At 42.0% G+C, this 20368-nt stretch overlaps 1 protein-coding gene across 1 annotated transcript in view; it reads right to left on the bottom strand.

Annotated features, from left to right (window-relative positions):
* Positions 1–17018, bottom strand: part of LOC306914981 (uncharacterized protein) — a gene marked incomplete at its 3' end in the record, with an annotated part of 31510 nt that extends 14492 nt beyond the window's left edge. Inside the window, exons 1-2 of the mRNA XM_079492222.1 lie at positions 16640–17018; positions 16158–16271 (exon numbers count right to left, since the gene is read on the bottom strand). Coding sequence (XP_079348348.1) covers positions 16158–16271; positions 16640–16780 — 255 coding nt within the window. The 5' untranslated portion in view covers positions 16781–17018. The remainder of the gene's footprint in view (positions 1–16157; positions 16272–16639) is intronic.
* Between the last annotated feature and the right edge of the window lie 3350 nt (positions 17019–20368).

Below are 20368 nucleotides of genomic sequence, written 5' to 3'. Positions count from 1 at the left end.
TTAGGGACAGGGCAAGCTCCTATACTCGTAATTTTCGGGCAGCGGTGGACAGCATCGCGGGTAACTGCAGGAACGAAAATAGAGCCCTTAGTGTTTTGCCAATACCCTTGCGGCACACCAATGGGCCATGGCCCATCGGTTGGCAACCACTGATCCAGATAGAGGTTATTCCCAGCGTCATGACAGCACCCCTCTGTGATCCTTTTTAACAGACTGCAGATGGATTAAGTCTCACAAGCAAACCATTATCATCATCGCTGTCAACAACACAACCGCATTGTGAGAGATGAAAGTAATAACCTCCATCAAAATAGATTGCCTGTGGGGTTTGCGCAAGAACCTGTGAGATCAATTTTGCCTTTGTTTTTCATTAGATTTAAACGTGGTGTCCTGTTATCCTGGCACCAGGACATTTAGTACCAGCCGTACTTGTTTTCATGACACTGTATTTACTTGACCCGTACCATGTTTGTTGACTATGGTTTTCCATGAAATTACTTGCTTTTACTTTGGAAGTCTCTGTGTATGAAAAGAGCAACTGTTAATGTGAAAACTGCAAAACACAGGAGAGTACGGGGTGGGTTTATTGAGATGCAACACACCTTTTCTCAGTCATGAAGCGACTGCGCCATAGACCAGTACTGACCTTATAGGAATATGCGCTTTAAACCATCTTAGATCATCTTTGGATAAAGGCGCTATAGAAATGTGGACCATTTACCATTTATTTCATGTTTATTATTGAACCAAAAGGCTTTGTGATCAGTATATGCTATGCTATCATGTCCAATTTAAAACAGTATGGGACGTCAATGGAAAGATCTGCTTTGCATCATATTTTTGAGCGGTGCCTCTGCTCCATTACGCAGCTATGTGTGTCCGTATGTGTACGTGTATGTGTACGTGTATGTGTACGTGTATGTGTACGTGTATGTGTACGTGTATGTGTATGTGTACGTGTATGTGTACGTGTATGTGTATGTGTATGTGTATGTGTACGTGTATGTGTACGTGTATGTGTATGTGTCTGGGTACGTGAGCACGGAAAGCTGCAACACGGTAATCTGTCATTTCTCGACCATTTTGGACGCGGGAAGGCTCGCGGGAACCGGCCCGCCCCCCCTGGCCGCGTCCCTGGTGGTCTGGATGTTCTTGTTTCAGGGACCCCCCGGGGACCCCTACACGCGGGAAGGCTTGCGGGAACCGGCCCGGCTCGCGGGAACCGGCCCGCCCCCCCTAACGTCCCTGGTGGTCTGGATGTTCTTGTTTCAGGGACCCCCCGGGGACCCCCACACAGTAACTCTGTCATTTCTCGACCGTTTCAGACATGGGGTGGCTCGCCGGAACCGTGATTTTAATTGACCTTCTCCTATACTCACTTCCTCACGTAATCACACGCAGTACAAAGAAAGAATGCAAGAGGGGCGTGAGAAAAAAGACCTGCTTGATTGCCTTCACAGCTCAAGGCGGGATCACATCCACACATACATCCTTAACAGCTCAAGGCGGGATCACATCCACACATACATCCTAGATGTAGATTCCTGCAGGTTCAATGTCTTCCTGTGTGTGAAGGAGAGAGAATGAACCATAGCAACACGGGTTATGCAACTACCTACAATGGCAATGCACACTTTGTATGAAGCTCATCATGCCTATAATGCATAATACAAATATTTATAATGTATTAGAATCTGCTTAAAACACTGTATACGAATATGCTGTATAATAGGCAAGCTCATAATGCTTTATAACTTTAATAATTGCACATTAACTATCAATGATGACATATAAGTATAAATGCCTTATAATCTACTTATAACACTGTATAATTTACAGTTATAAGCATTCATGAGTATATGCTTTTGGCCGGATAATAAATAGTCCATCCATCCATCCATCCTTCCATTCATCTTCAACCGCTTATCTAGAGTCGGGTCGCCAGGGTCATAGTGTATAATATGATCATTTTATAATGCACTAATCAGCACTGTCATGCCTTAGTGTGATTATAAGTCACTGTGGTGCATTAAGACATAAATTAAACAACAGTGTTCTGCCTATACACATCATTACTTTGCATTCTAACGGCTTAAAATGGATTAGACATGGGCTACATCATGAAGTGGCTTTATTGCTAACTTTGCCGTGTTTTTCAACCAATCAGACAGCACCGTCGCCTCGAGCAATGGGATAGAAGAGGTAGGCCAGTGGACCCTTTTCACAAGTGGATATTTTGACAGGCAAACGCAGCTGAAGGTAATACCAGGGAAGGAATGTCATGGAGGCCATGAAGGCCATGGCCGCTGTCGCTGATTTCTCCTATGCTTCTTTTCTGTCTTGTTGAGATTCTGAATTCTGAAATAAAAAGCTGTATTTATTTATTTCACTGATCGTTGTACTGTGTATACACTGACTACACAAAAGTGACCATGTCCCTAGAACGATGAAATTACAGGCCTTTTAAGGACCATAGATAATAGGTAAGTACCATAGATAATAGGTTAAGTACCATAGTAATAAGATTAATTGTGGGCATGTTTTATTTGGGCTTTTATTTGGGTTTATGTGTGCCAGCATGAAGCTAACTGCAGAGAAGAGCTGTCTAAGCTGGCACACAGTAACATACATGAAACACACCCACAACTGTTGTTATTTCTTTTCTCAGCATGCGTTTAACTGTGAGGTGAATTATATGTGGTGAGAATTCTGAAATGCATTCAATTCTCTTTCTATTTTTGTCATGCGTTATGGTAATATGGCCTTATAGTGAACTGCTATAAGCCGTCCGTGGCTAACAGTGTAGGTGTGAAATGTGTGTGGGCAGCTAATCTCCATGATGGAGACACTTCATTTGTTTCAGCAACACTCTGCTTGGCTTCCTCATGCATAGTAAAAAATAATGAAAATATGGAGTCTTCATTTAACTCTGAAAGTGTACACATAGATCTGCCATGATCTATGTGTTAAAATAACACTCTGGATTTTACTCTGTGCACATCATTTATTTGCACAATGGCTATAATAATACATGCATTATGTGGCTATAATTTAGATTCCAATACACTGTAAATTATGAAGCAATTAGTCGTGCATAAATCATATTGTGGAACCTTAAACTAGACTTGATCTCTCCGAAAGTCATAAGTTGTTGAGAGTTGTTTCTTTCTTTATTTGCATAGGAAATTGGGTAGATACAGGAATTTATATTATAAGACGGAAACTCATTACTGTATAGCAGTTACAAGTGATAACTTGCTGCGAGTCACGTTGTATGCTATAATGTGCCATCTGTATGTGACCCCACATCACCTACGAGCTGAGTTTGTGTTAATAAACACAATGTCAGCGTTGTAGTGGACACTGGCATCGTAGATCGGGGGGGCGGCGGTGGCTCAGGGGTAGAGTGGCTGGATGGCAACCGCAAGGTTGCCAGTTCGAACCCGGGCTCCCCCAGAGTTAGCGTCGAAGTGTCCTTGAGCAAGACACTGAACCCCTAATTGCTCCTGATGTGCAGGTTGGTACCTTGCATGGTTTCCTCCGGCATCGGTGTGTGAATGTGTGTGTGAATGGGTGAATGTAATGCACAATCTATGTAAAGCGCCTTGGATAAAGGCGCTATATAAATGCACCATTTACCATTTACCATTTAGATCGTACCACACCACGTTCATCAGCACTTGAGCGGTAAATTATGAGAGAAGTGGAGTTTTTCCTCAGAATTTCCATGAGATTTCCATTTTCCCCTCAAAAGCTCTATTCTCTAACCATTAGTCATAATTATGGGGACAGGACAATATTGGATCCAGCTCCCCAGTGGTGGAAAGTAACATTAGACAAGTAGTAGGCTTAAGTTAAGTAGTATTTTGAGGCACTTTTACTTAGTTGAGTATTTCAAAATGTCTGCATAATGAGTACTTTCTCTTTTGACTTGTAACAGTGTTTTTACATTGCAGTATTGATACTTTTAGTAAGTAAGTAAAATATGTGAGTACTTTTTCCACCAGTGCAACTCCCTTTGGAAGTGACTTGGCTGTGTGGTGGTCACAGAGTGTTCTTGGCACAGGCCAAGACAAATGTATATTTCACTTCACAACCCTGACAGCTCAGTATATCATTACTGTTGACCATAAACCTTGTATCTCCATATTTCCATAATTTTGTGTTATTTTATTTATTCCTTTTAAACAATTTCAGCTATAAGGCCAAACTATAGGGACAGCAGGTTGGAATTGTATAAGTCTGTCTGTGAATGTTTATAAATATTTACCAATATAAAGTATTAACAAGAACTTATTTGACTAAATAATAACTGGTTCCATTAGAACACTTTTTTTCATTTCCAGAACATTTACGGTTTTGGACATACAGTACAAGGACTTCTGCCCAATAGTGACTTTATTATTCATGCCATTTGTCTCTCAATTCAGTCACAATTAATCCTCTCTCTTTATTATATCTAATTTATGTCCTTATTTTCCTCAGTTTTCCTCTTTTTCACATGCATTCTGCTTGGTCATATAGTGTTCTCTCAAATAAACAGGGACCGACACTCCTGGCCTTAAGCCAAAGGCATAGAGAATCAGCCACAGCTTGTCTGACCTGTATATGACAACCATGTGACCTTCCTCTCCTGGCTGAGTTGGTTCTCATCCCCTCAAGCAGGCGGTACAAACCACCTAACACGAAATTAAACAGGACAAAAACTCCACTGTGCCTGATTCCATTACACGGCTGAACTGGCTCATGAGGTGAGGATTTAGTTGTTTTATATATTTTTCTGATTATTCTTTTATATACAGGATTTATCTACAATGTCTGCTCCATGTTTGTATGTAGCTATATGTGTTGTCAAATTGTTACATGCGTTTCCTCAGTTCACTTGTATGTAGTTATTCCAGTTCACTTGTATGTAGTTATTCCAGTTCACTTGTGTTTTGTCAGTTTGCCAGTACGTTTCTAACATACTTTGTATGTGTTGTCACAATGGTGCATGTGTTTTCTCAATTTGCCTGTGTCATGTCAATTTGCAGTGCCTTGGACTCTCCCTACATTACTCTTTTAGGTGGCAATAAAGATACTGAACTGAATTGAACTTGATGAGGTAATTAGATTCATCTCAGGGATAGTGGGATGAAAAACATAACATAAACAGTTAAACACATATCAAATTATCTGATAAAGTGAGATAAGCACTTTATCTACTAAAGTGATTATCTTATCTCTCTATTTACAGATAAGTGTTTATGACATGTTTTATTCCCACTATAGTGGCAGGACTCTTAAGGATGGTGGTGTTGTGGTCAGTTGGTCTGTCCATGAACTACATTTGGTACCAAACAACTGGAAAGCTACTGGCTGGATGGAACTGCTGTGTAGTATGTACCTCCATGCTCCACTGATGGGGTCAGCGACATTATTGCAACGGCACATTATTCTGTGTTGGTCCGACTCACCCCATTACTCACCCTAACTCTAACCATACGCGAAGCCACGCTGTCCGACTAATGCGCCATTGCAATTACGAGTGGATCCCCCACTGACGGTGACCCTGAATGGCCCAGAATGGCCCATTGCACACACAATATCTCAACATCTAATGGGCAGATTGATTGAAAACACAGGACTAGTGTCAGCTGGATGACTCTGCTGGTACTCAAAGCATCATCAGTGCCCATACCCGAGGCGGGGTTGGCGAAATGGCCTTTCTGTGTGGAGTTTGCATGTTCTCTGTGTGTCATAGGGTAGACACCCTCACACAAAAACATCCTAATAATAATGCTGGTCTCTAAACTGCCTCCCCCTGGCCAGCAGGGGCGCCTGATGGAGAAGGAAGCATGAGTTCAAGTCCGTTGCTCTCCCCAGGTTGGCGGAGGGTGTGTAGAGCCCAGGATCACATTAGATAATTTGTCAATTTCATTACTCTCAAGATAGTCAAGACAGTCAGTAACTACAAATGATTTCCAGCACTTTAGAGCTTATAAATAGCAGGTGAACGGGCCCTCAATAATTTTGAGGTAATAGATTTATCTTGTGGGAAGCAGAGAAAGAAGGAAATTGACAGAATATTTCATAATCTAATTAGAAACCTAACATAGAAAGAATTTGACACACCGCTGCTGTTTTGTTCTACATTCGCTGGCAGATATATCACAGACGTCTTCAAGCTCTGCCTTTTCTATAGTCTATTGTTTCTGCATACCCATTTAGGACGGAAACCCCTTTTGGTGTTTTTAACCTTCAAGACGGGAACCCCTTTTGAGTTCTTGTTGCTCTATACAGTATATAGCACTAGCAGCATAACATTTTTGTAATTTTTGAATAAATATTTGAAGCTATTCAGAAAACTTAGGTCAGGATTTAGAAGGTGTTTTTAGAATCGGCCTCAGTCCAAAATGGGTTGAAATAGACCAACACTGCCCCCATAAGAAAACAACAGCTCTTCTTCAAACGTATAGGCTAAAGAAGTAACCATTATAGCATGGCTTGATGAATCATTGCCTACTACAGAATAGTGCAGCACATACTGTACATAACCAGAACTGGTCTGCCAGCCATCTTCCCGGCTCCTCCTGTCCTGTCGAAGTGTCCGTGGGCAAGACACTAAACCCTACATTGCCTCCAATGAGTAGGTCGATGCAAGCTTGCCACCATTGGTGTGTGAACGTGGGAAGTAAGGATGCTGGCGTCCGACTGTTCGCTGCTTCACCTCCCAATGTATGAACCATTGTAAAGCACTTTGAGCACTTGGAAAAGCACTATAAAAATGCAATTAATTTAGAGTTAAACGCTAATTTCATCCACTGTTTTACACCTGTAAACCTATGATGTGACAATAAAGATGATTCTGATGTGACATCCTTGACCAGTCATGTGCTAATCACCCTTTCAGCGCTCAAAGTGACCTTGGAGTCCAATTTATACTTTTTGCAGTATGACCTAAAACAACAGATTCTCAGCCAAATGACATGATGAAATACAACCAAAACATTTTGCGTTATTAATCTGTTATTTTTGGTGATAAGTATAAATAGGCTTCATGAACAACAGCTTAATGAATATGAAATAATGTCATTCAACAGGCTGAAATCAGGTAATCATTTGGCAGCTTTCAACAAAGCCTGATAGTCTAGGTGTTACGTACGTATGTTTCCTTGTCACTGCCAAGAACTGTTCAACATACAAATATACCAGAAGGCACTGGAGCAGCTCAGACGATTTAGGCCCTTCTTTTATTTGTAACAGGGTGCAGGTAAAAAGCGACAACGTTTCGATGTGTCAAATACATCTTCGTCAGGTCAGGTGACCTGACGAAGATGTAATTGACACATCGAAACGCCTAAATCGTCTGAGCTGCTCCAGTGCCTTCTTGTTCGCATTATGTCCTGCTCCTGAGATGCACCAGATTGGCCTGCTATAGGCTAGAGGCGCGGCTGGAACTCCCTTCTACATACAAATATACCACTTTCAGGGCATAGGGGTGATTCCTAATGTTTGGAATTTCGCCCCTCGGATCCCTAAAAAAAGCAAACGAGCCGTTGGCTCCAGGCTAGCATGGTGCCAAATGGGGCCCAGAGCCATGCTGGCGCAAGTCGGTCTGTAAACAACAGATGTGTGAAAAAATATTTTCCCATCTAGATTTAATTTTCTTTTTTTTACATTCCAGGCATTCTGGCGAAGCAGACGGGGAGATATAAGAATTCCTGACAGGGCACCTCGTTCGGACTTTGGCTCCTCTGGAGATGTTCTCCCTTCAGAGCAGCTGGCCCATTACGGAGATGATGTGGAGGTCATTTTCCAAGAACACATCTGGGGTGCCTAGGGGCAGGGAGGGGTATCTTCAGTTCCCATTGCACTTGGAATTATCATGCATCTAATTTCTCATTTGTCCCAATTCTTTGCCCAGTTTCCATTTAGACTATCAATATGTATCTCTGACAGGGACAAAATGAATGTATTTTCTAGCTTTCCTATTAAAAATGCAGATGGCTGAGCTGTTGAATTTCAGAACAAATATTAACATCCTTTGAAAAGATGGCATTTGCTCAAGAAATCAGGCTCCTGTTTTTGTCTATGCGTAGGCCTAATTACACTGTTTATTATGGTAAATGGTGCATTTATATAGCGCCTTTATCCAAGGCGCTTTACATAGATTGTGCATTACATTCACCCATTCACAGTTCACACACACATTCATACACCGATTGCGGCGGAAGCCATGCAAGGTACCAACCAGCACATCGGGAGCAATTTGGGGTTCAGTGTCTTGCCCAAGGACACTTCGACATGTAGCCAGGAGGAGCCGGGATTCGAACCGCCGACCCATGGATCATTGGACGACCTGATCTACCTCTTGAGCCACAGTCTCTCCCATTCTTCTTTTGCTCATTCCAATGTGTACTAGGACACTACTAAGCCGCATGGGGAAGGTACAAGGCAAGGTAGGTAATGCATAGTAGGCAGCATAGTAGAATGCCCATTACTCATTTTTAGCCAAATTTTGGGGGTTCAGTTGATCTCCTTCTGCTGTTATGCCAATGTGCAACACTAGTCTAGAGAAGTAGAGCCTTTGGCTCAAATGAAACAGCTACAATGGACATCGTATGTACTCTGTATGCAAATAATGTGCTACTAATATGGACAGGCAAATCCTATCACGCGAACATGCAGGCAAATCCTATCACGCCAGTATGGATAGGCAAATTATATTGTTGCTGTCGCCTGTCGGTCACAAACCTCATATCGCACGTTTGTTTTTTTGTAAATGAATGCCCTACTTCATCATACTACAGTGTCACGCAAAAATAGCTCACAAAGTCACAATGCGTTGCATTATTTTAGCTTTTTGTTGTGAAATCGTTAAACGTGTGTCTGTGAGTTTTATAAATATTGACTAAATAAATAAATGTGGAACATACAAGACATACAAGGTTCCCATGAAGAGAGTGACGATATTGACAGTCACTGCAGGCACATCCTAGAGTAGACAACCACATGACTCCTCTGATACACAGAGAGTCACCAGCTGCTTCTTTTCACCTGAAAACACACTGACACACTGAGCACTTTCACTGCTGAGTGTTGGTTCTTGCTAGTTTTCACCAACTAGTCAGCTTGTTAACAAGTTCAGGGGTTCTCAACCCGTGGGTCGCGAGTCTCGCGACCCCTCGGGGGGTCGCCAAATTATTTTAGGGGGTCCCCAAATTATTTTCAAAAAATATATATATATATATATATATATATATTTTTTTTTTCACGATTTTTCAAAAATAGCAGACCTACAAGCTCGTAGCGCGCCACTCGGTGGCGCGCTATGAGCTTGTAGATCTGCTATTTTTAAATAGCTAAATTATAACAATGCTTAAAACACCAAAAGGGGTTCCCGCCCCAAAATGGTTGAAGGTTATTGTAGCAGTCAATTTATATTGGGGGTCGGGAGGGGGCGGGGCGGGGGTCCCGAGACGTTGCCAAAGCATTTTTGGGGGTCCCCGGCCAAAAACGTTGAGAACCCCTGAACTAGTTGACTACTACACAACCACTAGTTGACACTGTTAGGTAGTAGTCGACTTAAAATGGTAACAAAAAAGTCAAAGTCAAATTTTTCCTTTTTTAAATACTAACGTCCTTGCTCCCTTCTTTGGCCTCATTTACACTGGCAGGCAAATCTAGCATGAATCAGATCAGGATTGAAATCTCATTGGTTTAAATGGTCACATGACTCATTTAAACAAATCAGATTCCAATCTGGATGTGGCTCAGATCTGATTCAGGCTGGATTTGGCTGGCAGTGTAAATGAGGCCTTAGTCCTTTGTTCAGGGTTGACTGCAGGTGTGGTGGTCTGCAAAACATAACGGGAAACTGGCAGACTCGCATTTCTTAACATGTTCTATACGACTCTAAATTATAGATCTGCTTTGGAGTGACTTCCATAATGTATCTGACATTAGGAGATTTAATGTCCTTGCGTCCAATGGCACTTATATCAGAACAAGAAGGCACTGGAGCAGCTCAGACGATTTAGGCCCTTATTTTATTTGTAACAGGGTGCAGGTAAAAAGCGAACGTTTCGATGTGTCAATTACATCTTCGTCAGGTCATAGGCACTTATATCAGTTATGTGTTCTATGACTATAATGCTTGCACACACGGACTGGTCTGAATGTTTTGCCTTATACATACTGGAGATTTCAATGACAGGAAATCAATCAAATATTACAGAGCTCATAAGGCGGCAACACGACAAGCTCACAACAGATCTCATTGCGACACATAGTAAGCTTGTAGATCTTTTACACTATTTCTTTTAGGATTATTTTGTCAAAAATGACATAATGACATGAATGCCAGGTGTATCCTCTGACTGTCATTTCAAGAGGTATTTTGTCCAAAAGCTGCCTCCTAATTCATAGAAGAGCTGAACTATGCCATGCTGTTCCATGCTGTGTGCGGACCTGGTCTGCATAATAATTCAATGAAGTTCCCAAAAACTCTGGTGAAGGTCAGTAGCACAGCTTGCTTTGGCTTGGAGCCAAAGCAAAATTCCCTATAGCTACGGACACAACAACAGCAGATATGATGCAATTTGTTTGTGTTTTTCATTGAGAGAGCAGCAGCAGAGAGAGCAGCAGAGACCAAGGACCACAATGGAAATAAGCATGTGTCTGTGCCATGTGTTTTCCTTTAAACTTAAACCCATTTAGACCTGAGTACGATTCTACAAATGTCTTCTAAATCCTGACAGTTTTCTGAAAAACCCATGTTTCTATATCAGTCGTTCTCAAACATTTTAATGTCAAGGACCTCCAAAATGATATGTAATTGGCCGTCGGCCCCCATCTGAAAATATGTTACCCTCCCCCAGAAGCAAAGATTTGAGTTAAAAACATTCGCTCTGAAAGAATATATTCAAATTCAAAGATTTGCACCACTTTTTCATGATTTTTCAAAAATAGCAGATCTACAAGCTCGTAGCGCGGCACTTAGTGCCGCGCTATGAGCTTGTAGATCTGCTATTTTTCAATTGCTAAAGCATTGTTTACGGCCCTATGTGGCCTCATATTGTGTTAACCCTCCTGAGTGATTTCTGTGATTGCTGTGGCCTACATGGGCTGTGTGCTTAATAAGGTAACTTTATTTACTGAGTGTTTAAAGTCCAGACTAAGCTATTTCGTAGTTGCATTTCAAAACATTTCTTGAGTGTATCACTTTCAATAGGAAAGCATTGGTAGGGGTGTACTGCCATTTCCTTTGAGATCCATTTTTGACTCTGTTTATATTTAGTTAGGGAGCCTAGATTGTAATTTTTGTTTGGACGGCGGTAGCTTAACTCTTTTTCCTTTTCAGGTAGGGTGGAGAGTTTTGTTTGTTGTTTTAGCCTTGGCCACCCTGAAGATATAGGCTTTCCCTATTTATACTTTGATACTTATGTTTCTGTAACCTCAAGAAATAACCTGTGAGAAATAAGAAATGTAAAACTCTTTTTGGTTAACTGTCTGTGTTACTCCTTAAGCCTCTAGACTCCATATAAGGTCGTAACAAGCATAACCAAATGCTTTAAACACCAAACGGGGTTCCTGTACAGAATGGTTTAAAGGGGAAAACCACTCATTTTCAACATTGAACTATGTCATTACCTTAGAGTTGAAATAATAACCCCCCCCCCTCCCTTTTTGAACGCGTGTGTCGTCCGAAACCAAGCAGCCTTGAGTGGAAGTGGCTTATAAAGCCACTTCCCCTATGGGGTGCCCCAGGGCTCAATCCTTGGGCCATTCTTTTTGCACTTTATTTACTCCCCCTAGGGTCAATTTTACGCAAACATGGCATGTCCTTCCATTTTTATGCTGACGACTCCCAAATCTACCTCCCCATCAAGCGAGACAGTACCACCCCTCCAAGCCAACTCCTGGAATGTCTGGATGACATTAAAGCCTGGATGGCTTTACATTTTTTAAATTTGAATGAGAGCAAAACAGAGATTATAATTTTTAAACCCAGTCTTGCTGCAAATATGTCCGAAGTGGACCTCGGCCCCCTGGCCCACCGTAACCAACCTTGGTGTAAGAATGGACAGTGACTTTTTAATGGATAAACAGGTGAATTTAGTTTTAAAATCAGCTTTTTTCCAGCTCAGGATTTTAGCTAAGGTGAAGCCTTTTTTAACTTTTTTTGATTTTGAAAAAGTCATACATGCTTTTATCACTACCCGCCTGGATTACTGCAATGCACTTTATGTTGGGGCTAGCCAGGGCTGCATTTATAGATTGCAACTAGTGCAAAATGCTGCTGCACGCCTTCTGACAGGCACAAGAAGGCGTGACCACATTTCCCCCATTTTAGCTTCACTGCACTGGCTCCCTGTATGTTTTAGGATCAAGTTTAAGATTTTATTGTTTGTTTTTAAATCCCTTAATGAGCTAGCACCTCCTTATATTTCAGATCTTTTAAAATTGTATGTCCCAGAAAGATCATTGAGATCAGCAAACAAACTTCTGCTGGAGGTCCCTAAGTCAAAACTGAGACTTAGGGGAGATCGTGCCTTTTCTGTAGCTGCCCCTAAACTGTGGAATGAACTCCCCCTCTTAGTAAAACTGTCCCCCTCTATCCCTATTTTTAAATCCCGTCTTAAAACACTTTTTTATTCCCAAGCTTTTACCCCAGAGTGAGTTATTTTTTATTTATTTTATTCTATTTTATTTTTATCTTTTGTTTTATTGTTTGTTTTGTTTTTCTCCACCCTGTTGTATATTTGTATCTCTATAATATGTTTTTGACTATTTTGTGCACTTTTATTTGTGTTTTTTGTTATGTTATGTAAAGCACTTTGGTCAACTTTTTAAATGTGCTCTATAAATAAAGTTGGATTGGATTGGATTGAAAGCCCTCAAGGGCGAGTCTGTGCCGATCTAAACTCGATTGCCTTGTGCAGCCCTGCTCTCTGTCCGCATGGAAACCGCGACCTACAAATGTAAGAACCACCACAAATAAATGATAAATAAACTGCTCCTAAACAATCTTCATCTGATGCAGAATAGACTCTCCAACTGATGTTTACAAGGGCTCTTTATTTACAAAACACCATGGATCTGATGGATGTAGATGAAATGTCCTTTTTGACAGTCACTCTGTAATTCCTTTTAAATGTCCATATTAATGAAATCCACATGTAACACAAACATACACACGATGCAATGCAATATAACAGGTAACACAATGGCATGATGGTAACCATGGCAACGAATGGTGTCTGTTTCCTGTTCTGCACAAGGAGTTTTTTATAGCCAGCACCCTAATCAGGGGAACTTGATTCAGCTGGAGGGGCACTTCCTGACGAGGGAACCTCCCGAGAGCACTTCAAGTCAAGGGACTTCAAAAAGGGGGATAGGCTTGCAAAGTACATCTTCATGATGTCACAGATAACATGACCTCAAGGTCTAGACCTCCAGTTCTAGGCTACATAGAAGGGGGGACTTTTTATTATTTCCACACAACAACTCTAAGGTATATTAATGACATAGTTCAATGTTGAAAATGAGTGGTATTCCCCTTTAACATCAATTAAATCAAGTAAAATCAGATCAAGAGACAGGAGAGGCGGGAGAGAGCTGCAGGAAGGATTTTGTAACTATGTGCTCTTACCAGGTGAGCCATCTGATGAAACAATGGTGCTATTAATGAAAGTAATTTGAGGCCAACCTCCACACACACACACACACACACACACACACACACACACACACACACACACACACACACACACATATACACACACACACACACACACACACACACACAGTGAAGATGCCTTGTCGGTTTCTGGAGCCATTAAAAACAGAAACCACCACTAAAGCTGAGCTCAGCTTAATCCCAGTCTCTGGACAGAGCTAGGCAGACAGTCCAGAAAGTCGCACACACTCACCATGACTATACTTAGTCCTATATGCCGACCTGCTTTCACACCATCTACCCCTGCAAGGCTGTGAAATGCTATGCTGCAGCCACAGTCATATATCTCACGGTACACAACAACTTATACACAAACTAATAACCACAAACCAACACAGTACAATCTTCAGTGTTAATGCAAGTCCAAAGAGTGTGCACATTCTTTTACACTCTTCTACATTCTTCTGGGGATTTTCCTGTGAATGAGGACATTTAGAGGCCACTTACGGCTCCTTTTGAAACTTCTATTTGGAGAGCGCATCGAATGAATTAATTTCATTCCCTGAACACATTTTAGGTATCCTGAAATGAGGGCAGCATATAAAAAAAGAACACTCTTCTCACTGCCAAAAAATAGCTTCAAAATAAACAGGGCAGACTGAGTCATTGGGTCACTTTGCCTCACAGGTGAAAAAGCACTGTGGAACTGTTGCAGTCGAGCACACACAGACACGTACAAACATACCACAAACCCCAAAGGCTGAAACCCTATTGATTCAGTCAGACCTGCTTTTTGTGCTTCTGCAGTTCTGCTGTGGTTTTGCATATTCCTGTGAGATGATAAATGATAGGCATACGACAAATCTGGCCCCAATTGGGATGATAGATGTGCTCTAAATAGGCACCATATCAAGATGAAACTGTGCACACACTCCCTGGATGCCAGAGCAAAGTCTCTGCTCCAAATGTTTCATATGGGCCTGTTATTGACCATATGCAAGCCACGGCCATCTTGCCATCTATCTATAAATGCACCAAGTCTCTACGTGTGTAACTGTGTATGTACAGTAGGTATGTCTGTAATCCACGTATAGGGATTACAGGGATTATAGAGATTAGTAACTCGAAAACAGTTCACCCCACCAACTTCAAATTTGACACACGCGTTCCACACCATCACAGGGAGTGCAGTGCCTGACCTTGAGTCGGTGGTATACACTGTTGTCCAGAAACACCACAAAAGGCTCTGGTCAGGCTCTGCCAGCTAGCGGAACTAACACCTGTAGAATTCCCAGCCTCTGCTTCAGCCAATTGATTGCCATGGCAACCCCACACCTGCCATTTGATTACTTAAACAGTCCACTTTTCACAGTCAGGTTGCACTCTTCAGACAGACAGACAGATAGAGATCTCCATATGGGACACAGATCGTTCCCAAGTAGGTCGGTAGCCGACGGGCACAGGTCTAGTTAAGTTAATGGCAGGGTGGTAACTAGCCGCAATTTGCCATCGACAGCCCATACATCCAAACAGAAAAGTCCTATCTGATTGTATTAAACAACATCAAACTCACCAAAATTGCAGCTTATACGAAAATCTTGAATTATCCTCTTTCTATCTGCAAGTGTTTGTTTCATAAAAATCCACTGAAGACAGATGACAGATGATTATTTTTCCGAGTGTTTGAGTTTGCTAGTGCTCGTTGGATATCACTCAAAGTCAACGGCCCTGCGTACCACCTGTTTTGAATTTGCACATAATGCAGGAGGCAGCAGGGTGTTGCTTTACTGAAAACGAGTGCTTCCAAACTCTGATGGAAAGATGGCCTCTGATGTCAATAGCGCTACCAGGAGGCCGATTTTTGCAAAACACATCTTTTGATATTACTCCTACATATTCTGTCCAAACATCACGCAGATTGGTACACATGATCTTTATAGTCATGTGATCAAGACGGGTCTGTCGGATTTTTCATATTCCATCCTGATTGGCTAAGATTGGCATCTAAAGTTTCAGGAGTGGCCCGTTCCCACTACGTTGAGGAACAAATGCTTTTCACATTAGCCCTGTTATAGCACCACTAGCCTAGGAGGCAGATTTTTGCAAAACACACTATTATATTTCTCCTACAGATTTTGTACAAATATCACACATTATCAATTCAAGTGATCAAGACGGATTTTTCGTTCGTTTTTCCTATTCCATCCCGATTGGCGAAAAGTCGGTAGTTGCATCCCCCAGTTCACACAGGTGTGATTTTAATTAAGCTGTAGAAACAGGTTCCCAAATGTTTATTTTATTTTATTTTTATTTTTAGTTTAACAGTAGAGTAGCCTGTAGCCTATACTAATTGGTGTTGGTGGCAATAAAGGTTTTTAGGCTATAAAGATTTGGCAATAGGCCTAAATCTCTCACACACACACACACACACACACACACACACACACACACACACACACACACACACACACTTCTCAAACTACTTTGCGCTCACCATCGCCACCTGTGCCGGGTCCAGCTGGTGGTAGGCTGGTGGTAGGCTGGCGGAACTTTCGGAAGGAATGGAGAACTGGATCCTCCTGGTACTCTCTCTCTCCTCCTTGACCGCCTGTTTATTTTATTTTATTTTATTTTAAGTTTAACAGTAGAGTAGCCTGTAGCCTATACTAATTGGTGTTGGTGGCAAACATGTTTTTAGGCTATATAAAGATTTGGCAATAGGCCTAAATGTAGCTTCATAAAACATTGTTGGTTATGTTATAATGTTCAACACCTGAATCCCTGCTTTGCCAACACAGCCTACAGGTCTCACCCTTTGCATTATTATTTTATATCACTCGTATACAGACAGTCTTAATAGGCCTACTACTAGCATGACAATATTCTCTCACACGCACAGCCACACACACACACACACACACACACACACACACACACACACACACACACACACTTCTCAAACGACTTTGCGCTCACCATCTCCACCTGTCCCGGGTCCAGCTGGGTCGGTGGTATGGAGGAAGGAACGGAGAACTGGATCCTCCTGGTACTCTCTCTCTCCTCCTTGACCGCCTCTCTCTCCATCACCTCCGTCTCAGCGGGGAGCAGCGGCTCCATGGCTCCAGCCCGGTTCTCCCTCTCTTCGGCCAAAACGCGCAGATGGCTACCGGACGTTCCCTCGGATGCCGCGGACGAACACTATATTCTCTTTCAGTCCAAAATATCGAAGTCAAATAATAACGGTAATATCGCGGTACAGTAAATGTTAACCTTGTTGCGAGCAACAGGCTACCTTGCTTAGCAGCAGGTCCCGCTGGGAGCCGTTGCTGGTTCGGTTCTGGTTCACCTGGTGTTGTGGTCTGCACCGTCCCTTGAGCCCTAGCGGTCCGCTAGTAAGCCTACTCTGTGTGGCTGCCTGACAGTTTCAGGTCCACTCTGCACGCTTCAAATCTCTCTCTCTCTCTCGCTCTCTCTCTCTCTCTCTCTCTCCCTCCCTCCCTCCCTCTCTCTCTCTCTCTCTCTCTCACTCTCTCTCTCTCTCTCTCTCTCATCCACCTCATAGTGTGTGTGTGTATCTATGACATACATAGGCTATATATATATATATATATATATATATATATATGTGTGTGTCTACTATACACACACTATACACACACATATAATTATTATTCTTTTATAGGGCGTAAAATGTGTGCTAATTAGGGCCCAGTTAGGGCCCAGGTAGGGCCGGGCCTTAACCGAATCCATGCCAGACCCGCAATTTCTCGGGATTCGTAATGCAACCTCCTTTGTCATTTCAAATCTTGGGTTTGTTTAATGTAATTTAATCCAGAATTTATAGTATTTTATTTACCGTTTTTAGCATCCATCGTTAGCCTCCGGTGGCTCCCGCCTCCCATGGTGTGTATAGTCATCGAATATCCAAAATGTCCTCGTGCATGCGCACGCACGTGATCTGAAGTATTTTAGGGCTCAGATTGAGATAATGGACCATGTTTAGAGCTTAATAAAACATGAATTCGAGGTCGCGCTATGCATAATAATAGTTCGAGCGGCAGATCATGGCCATGAGCGAGCCTGGCGCGACAATGGAGGGCAATCACTTCTGGGTCGGCCGGATGAGGGCTCTTCTTCTTTGCTTATGTCGCACATTTCTCTGCAGGCACTGGGTAATGGGAGGGAATGTGTTCAGAGTTGCTGGCCGGCTCCATATATGCAAATCTAGGTGATGATCCAGTCTTCTCCATGTATATGGCTATTCAGGGTTTGATGAGGTCAGTGTCGTGATCTTCATATATTGAGATGGTCATATGGAGCGTGTCATGAGGCATGACGGACTGACGGCCATATATGGAGCATGCCACGAGGCGTGATGGACGGACTGACTGACAGGTATTAGCGTGACTGACAGGTTTTGCACAAGGCAATTCATCCAAACGCCATCCCAGATGGTCACAATGTTGGCACAACAGGTTGTGACCTTCCACATAGCACATGATGACCATTAAGCAGCTGATCGACAGGCCAATTGTCTGAATCCCCTGAGGCTTCGTACACACATAAAGAACAAAATGTTCTGTGCTCTGCCTGTGTTTCATGGCCGCCCCAATGTTTTTCCAATGGAAGTCATGTGGTTTGACCAAACACTTGTGTTTGATTGCCCCCCTCCCCCAAATCAGAACAGTTGTTCTTTATGTGTGTACGAAGCCTCAGAAACCATCTTGTCTTGCCTTCTTTCCTCACACACTTCCATCAAAACGAAGAGGTCCCAAAAAGTGTATGCTGAATAAAGTCCAGAATAAATGTGTGTGCTATCCCATAGCCTGGAGGGATTTATTGCCCTGTAAGGACATAATGGTAATTTTCATTGAACAATATGCAGAACGTGTTGAGTCTTGACCCACAAGACCCTGCACAAGAAATATAACACCTATCGGCCTAATTAGCTATACACAGACATACAGACAGACAGACGTGCGCGCACGCACACGCACACACACGCGCGCGCACACACATACACACACACACACACACACACACACACACACACACACACACACACACACACACACACACACACACACACACACACACACACGCACACACACACACTGAGTAACCCCTTATGTCTCCTTGCCCAACCTCAACTGACCAGAGTTGCAATGCGATAATGGAAGCCATCGTTCTCACGATAATAAAAATCTAAATATTATTTAAAAAACAATCTTGCTTAAAATAAATCTGCCTAATGATGATGTCACTGGTTGACGGGTTTCTGAACTGCCCACAGCCCTCCTATGAGACAAAGACTGAGTATTAAAAAAAATGGTGGTATTTTATCATGAACATTAGTGAGGACCAATTATATGAAGGTAGGTTGAAAAGTGGTGAAGTGGTCCTTTAATAAAACAATCAAAGAAAATCTCAAATGTAAATTCAACACCCTTCGGGGGAAATGAATATACAAGCAAAATAAATTCCTATCAGGTTCTAATCTAGAATCTAAAATCAACTCAAGTGGCACACTAGGCAGACAGTAGTCAGTCTGACACGCGTTGTCTGGCACTTAGCGCCATCTAGCGTTAAAAAGATGTGTTTCATCTTGTGGGGAAATGCTTCATTAAAGGACCACTTCACCACTTTTCAATTTACCTTCATATAATTGGTCCTCGCGAATGTTCATTATAAAATGCCCCAATTTTTTTCTACTCTGTCTATGTCTCATGGGAGGGCTGTGGGCAGTTCAGAAACCCATCCACCAGTGACATCATCGAAGGGGAATCCAAGCAAATAAAAACTGCAGACTTACTATTCCTGAAAAGTTGCAATAGGATAATAGAAGCCATCGTTCTGATGATAATACAAATCTAAATATATATATTTCTTAAATCTTGTTTAAAAAAAAATCTGCCTAACAATGATGTCACTGGTGGACGGTTTCTGAACTTCCCACAGCCCTCCTATAGTGAGGACCAATTGTATGAAGATAGGTTGAAAAGTGGTGAAGTGGTCCTTTAAAGCTGTTTCAATCTTTGCAAAAATGAATCAAATCAGTCTCACATTTTTTCTAACATATAGATCTAAATTTAATTTCTAACATTTGTGTGGCTTTCTAACTGTATGAGCATGCAATTCAATTTTCCGTAATTCAGTTCAGTTCGCATGGGCTTTATTGGCATTTTAAACATACGTTTACATAAATAGAATAAAGAATGCATGCACTACCTTTTAATCACCAGCAGATGTCCCTCTCGTCCTGCTTGATAAACATAGTTTTTCAGAAACACCATCTTTATGTTGACTCAAACACATTTACCGCCTGAAATTGAATGATAGAGCACATGCATGAAATTGAAAACATATATGACCAACCCCAGACCAGGTGCTAAAGTATTTATTTAACTTGCCTGGAGTTCAATGACTTCCTGAATCCTATAGCCTACAACATCATCTGATCATCGAACTGAAAAGGGAATATATTAGTTTACCTCAGTAACGTTAAACATTTCATTCAACAGCACAGCTATTGAGTATTGACTGACATTAAGAATTCCTGAAGTGGCATTTAGTTATGATCTGAACACCCCACAACCACATATAGTCAAAGAAACTAGGCAAATTCTAATGTCCACTTCCACGAGTCCCACAATAGCCTACACCCTACAGCCTAGTCCTATAATTCAAATATTGGCCTAAATAACT

Source organism: Electrona antarctica, assembly GCF_951216825.1.
Source record: "Electrona antarctica genome assembly, chromosome: 22".
Lineage (NCBI taxonomy): Eukaryota > Metazoa > Chordata > Actinopteri > Myctophiformes > Myctophidae > Electrona > Electrona antarctica.
This window is presented reverse-complemented; position numbering and strand designations above follow the sequence as displayed.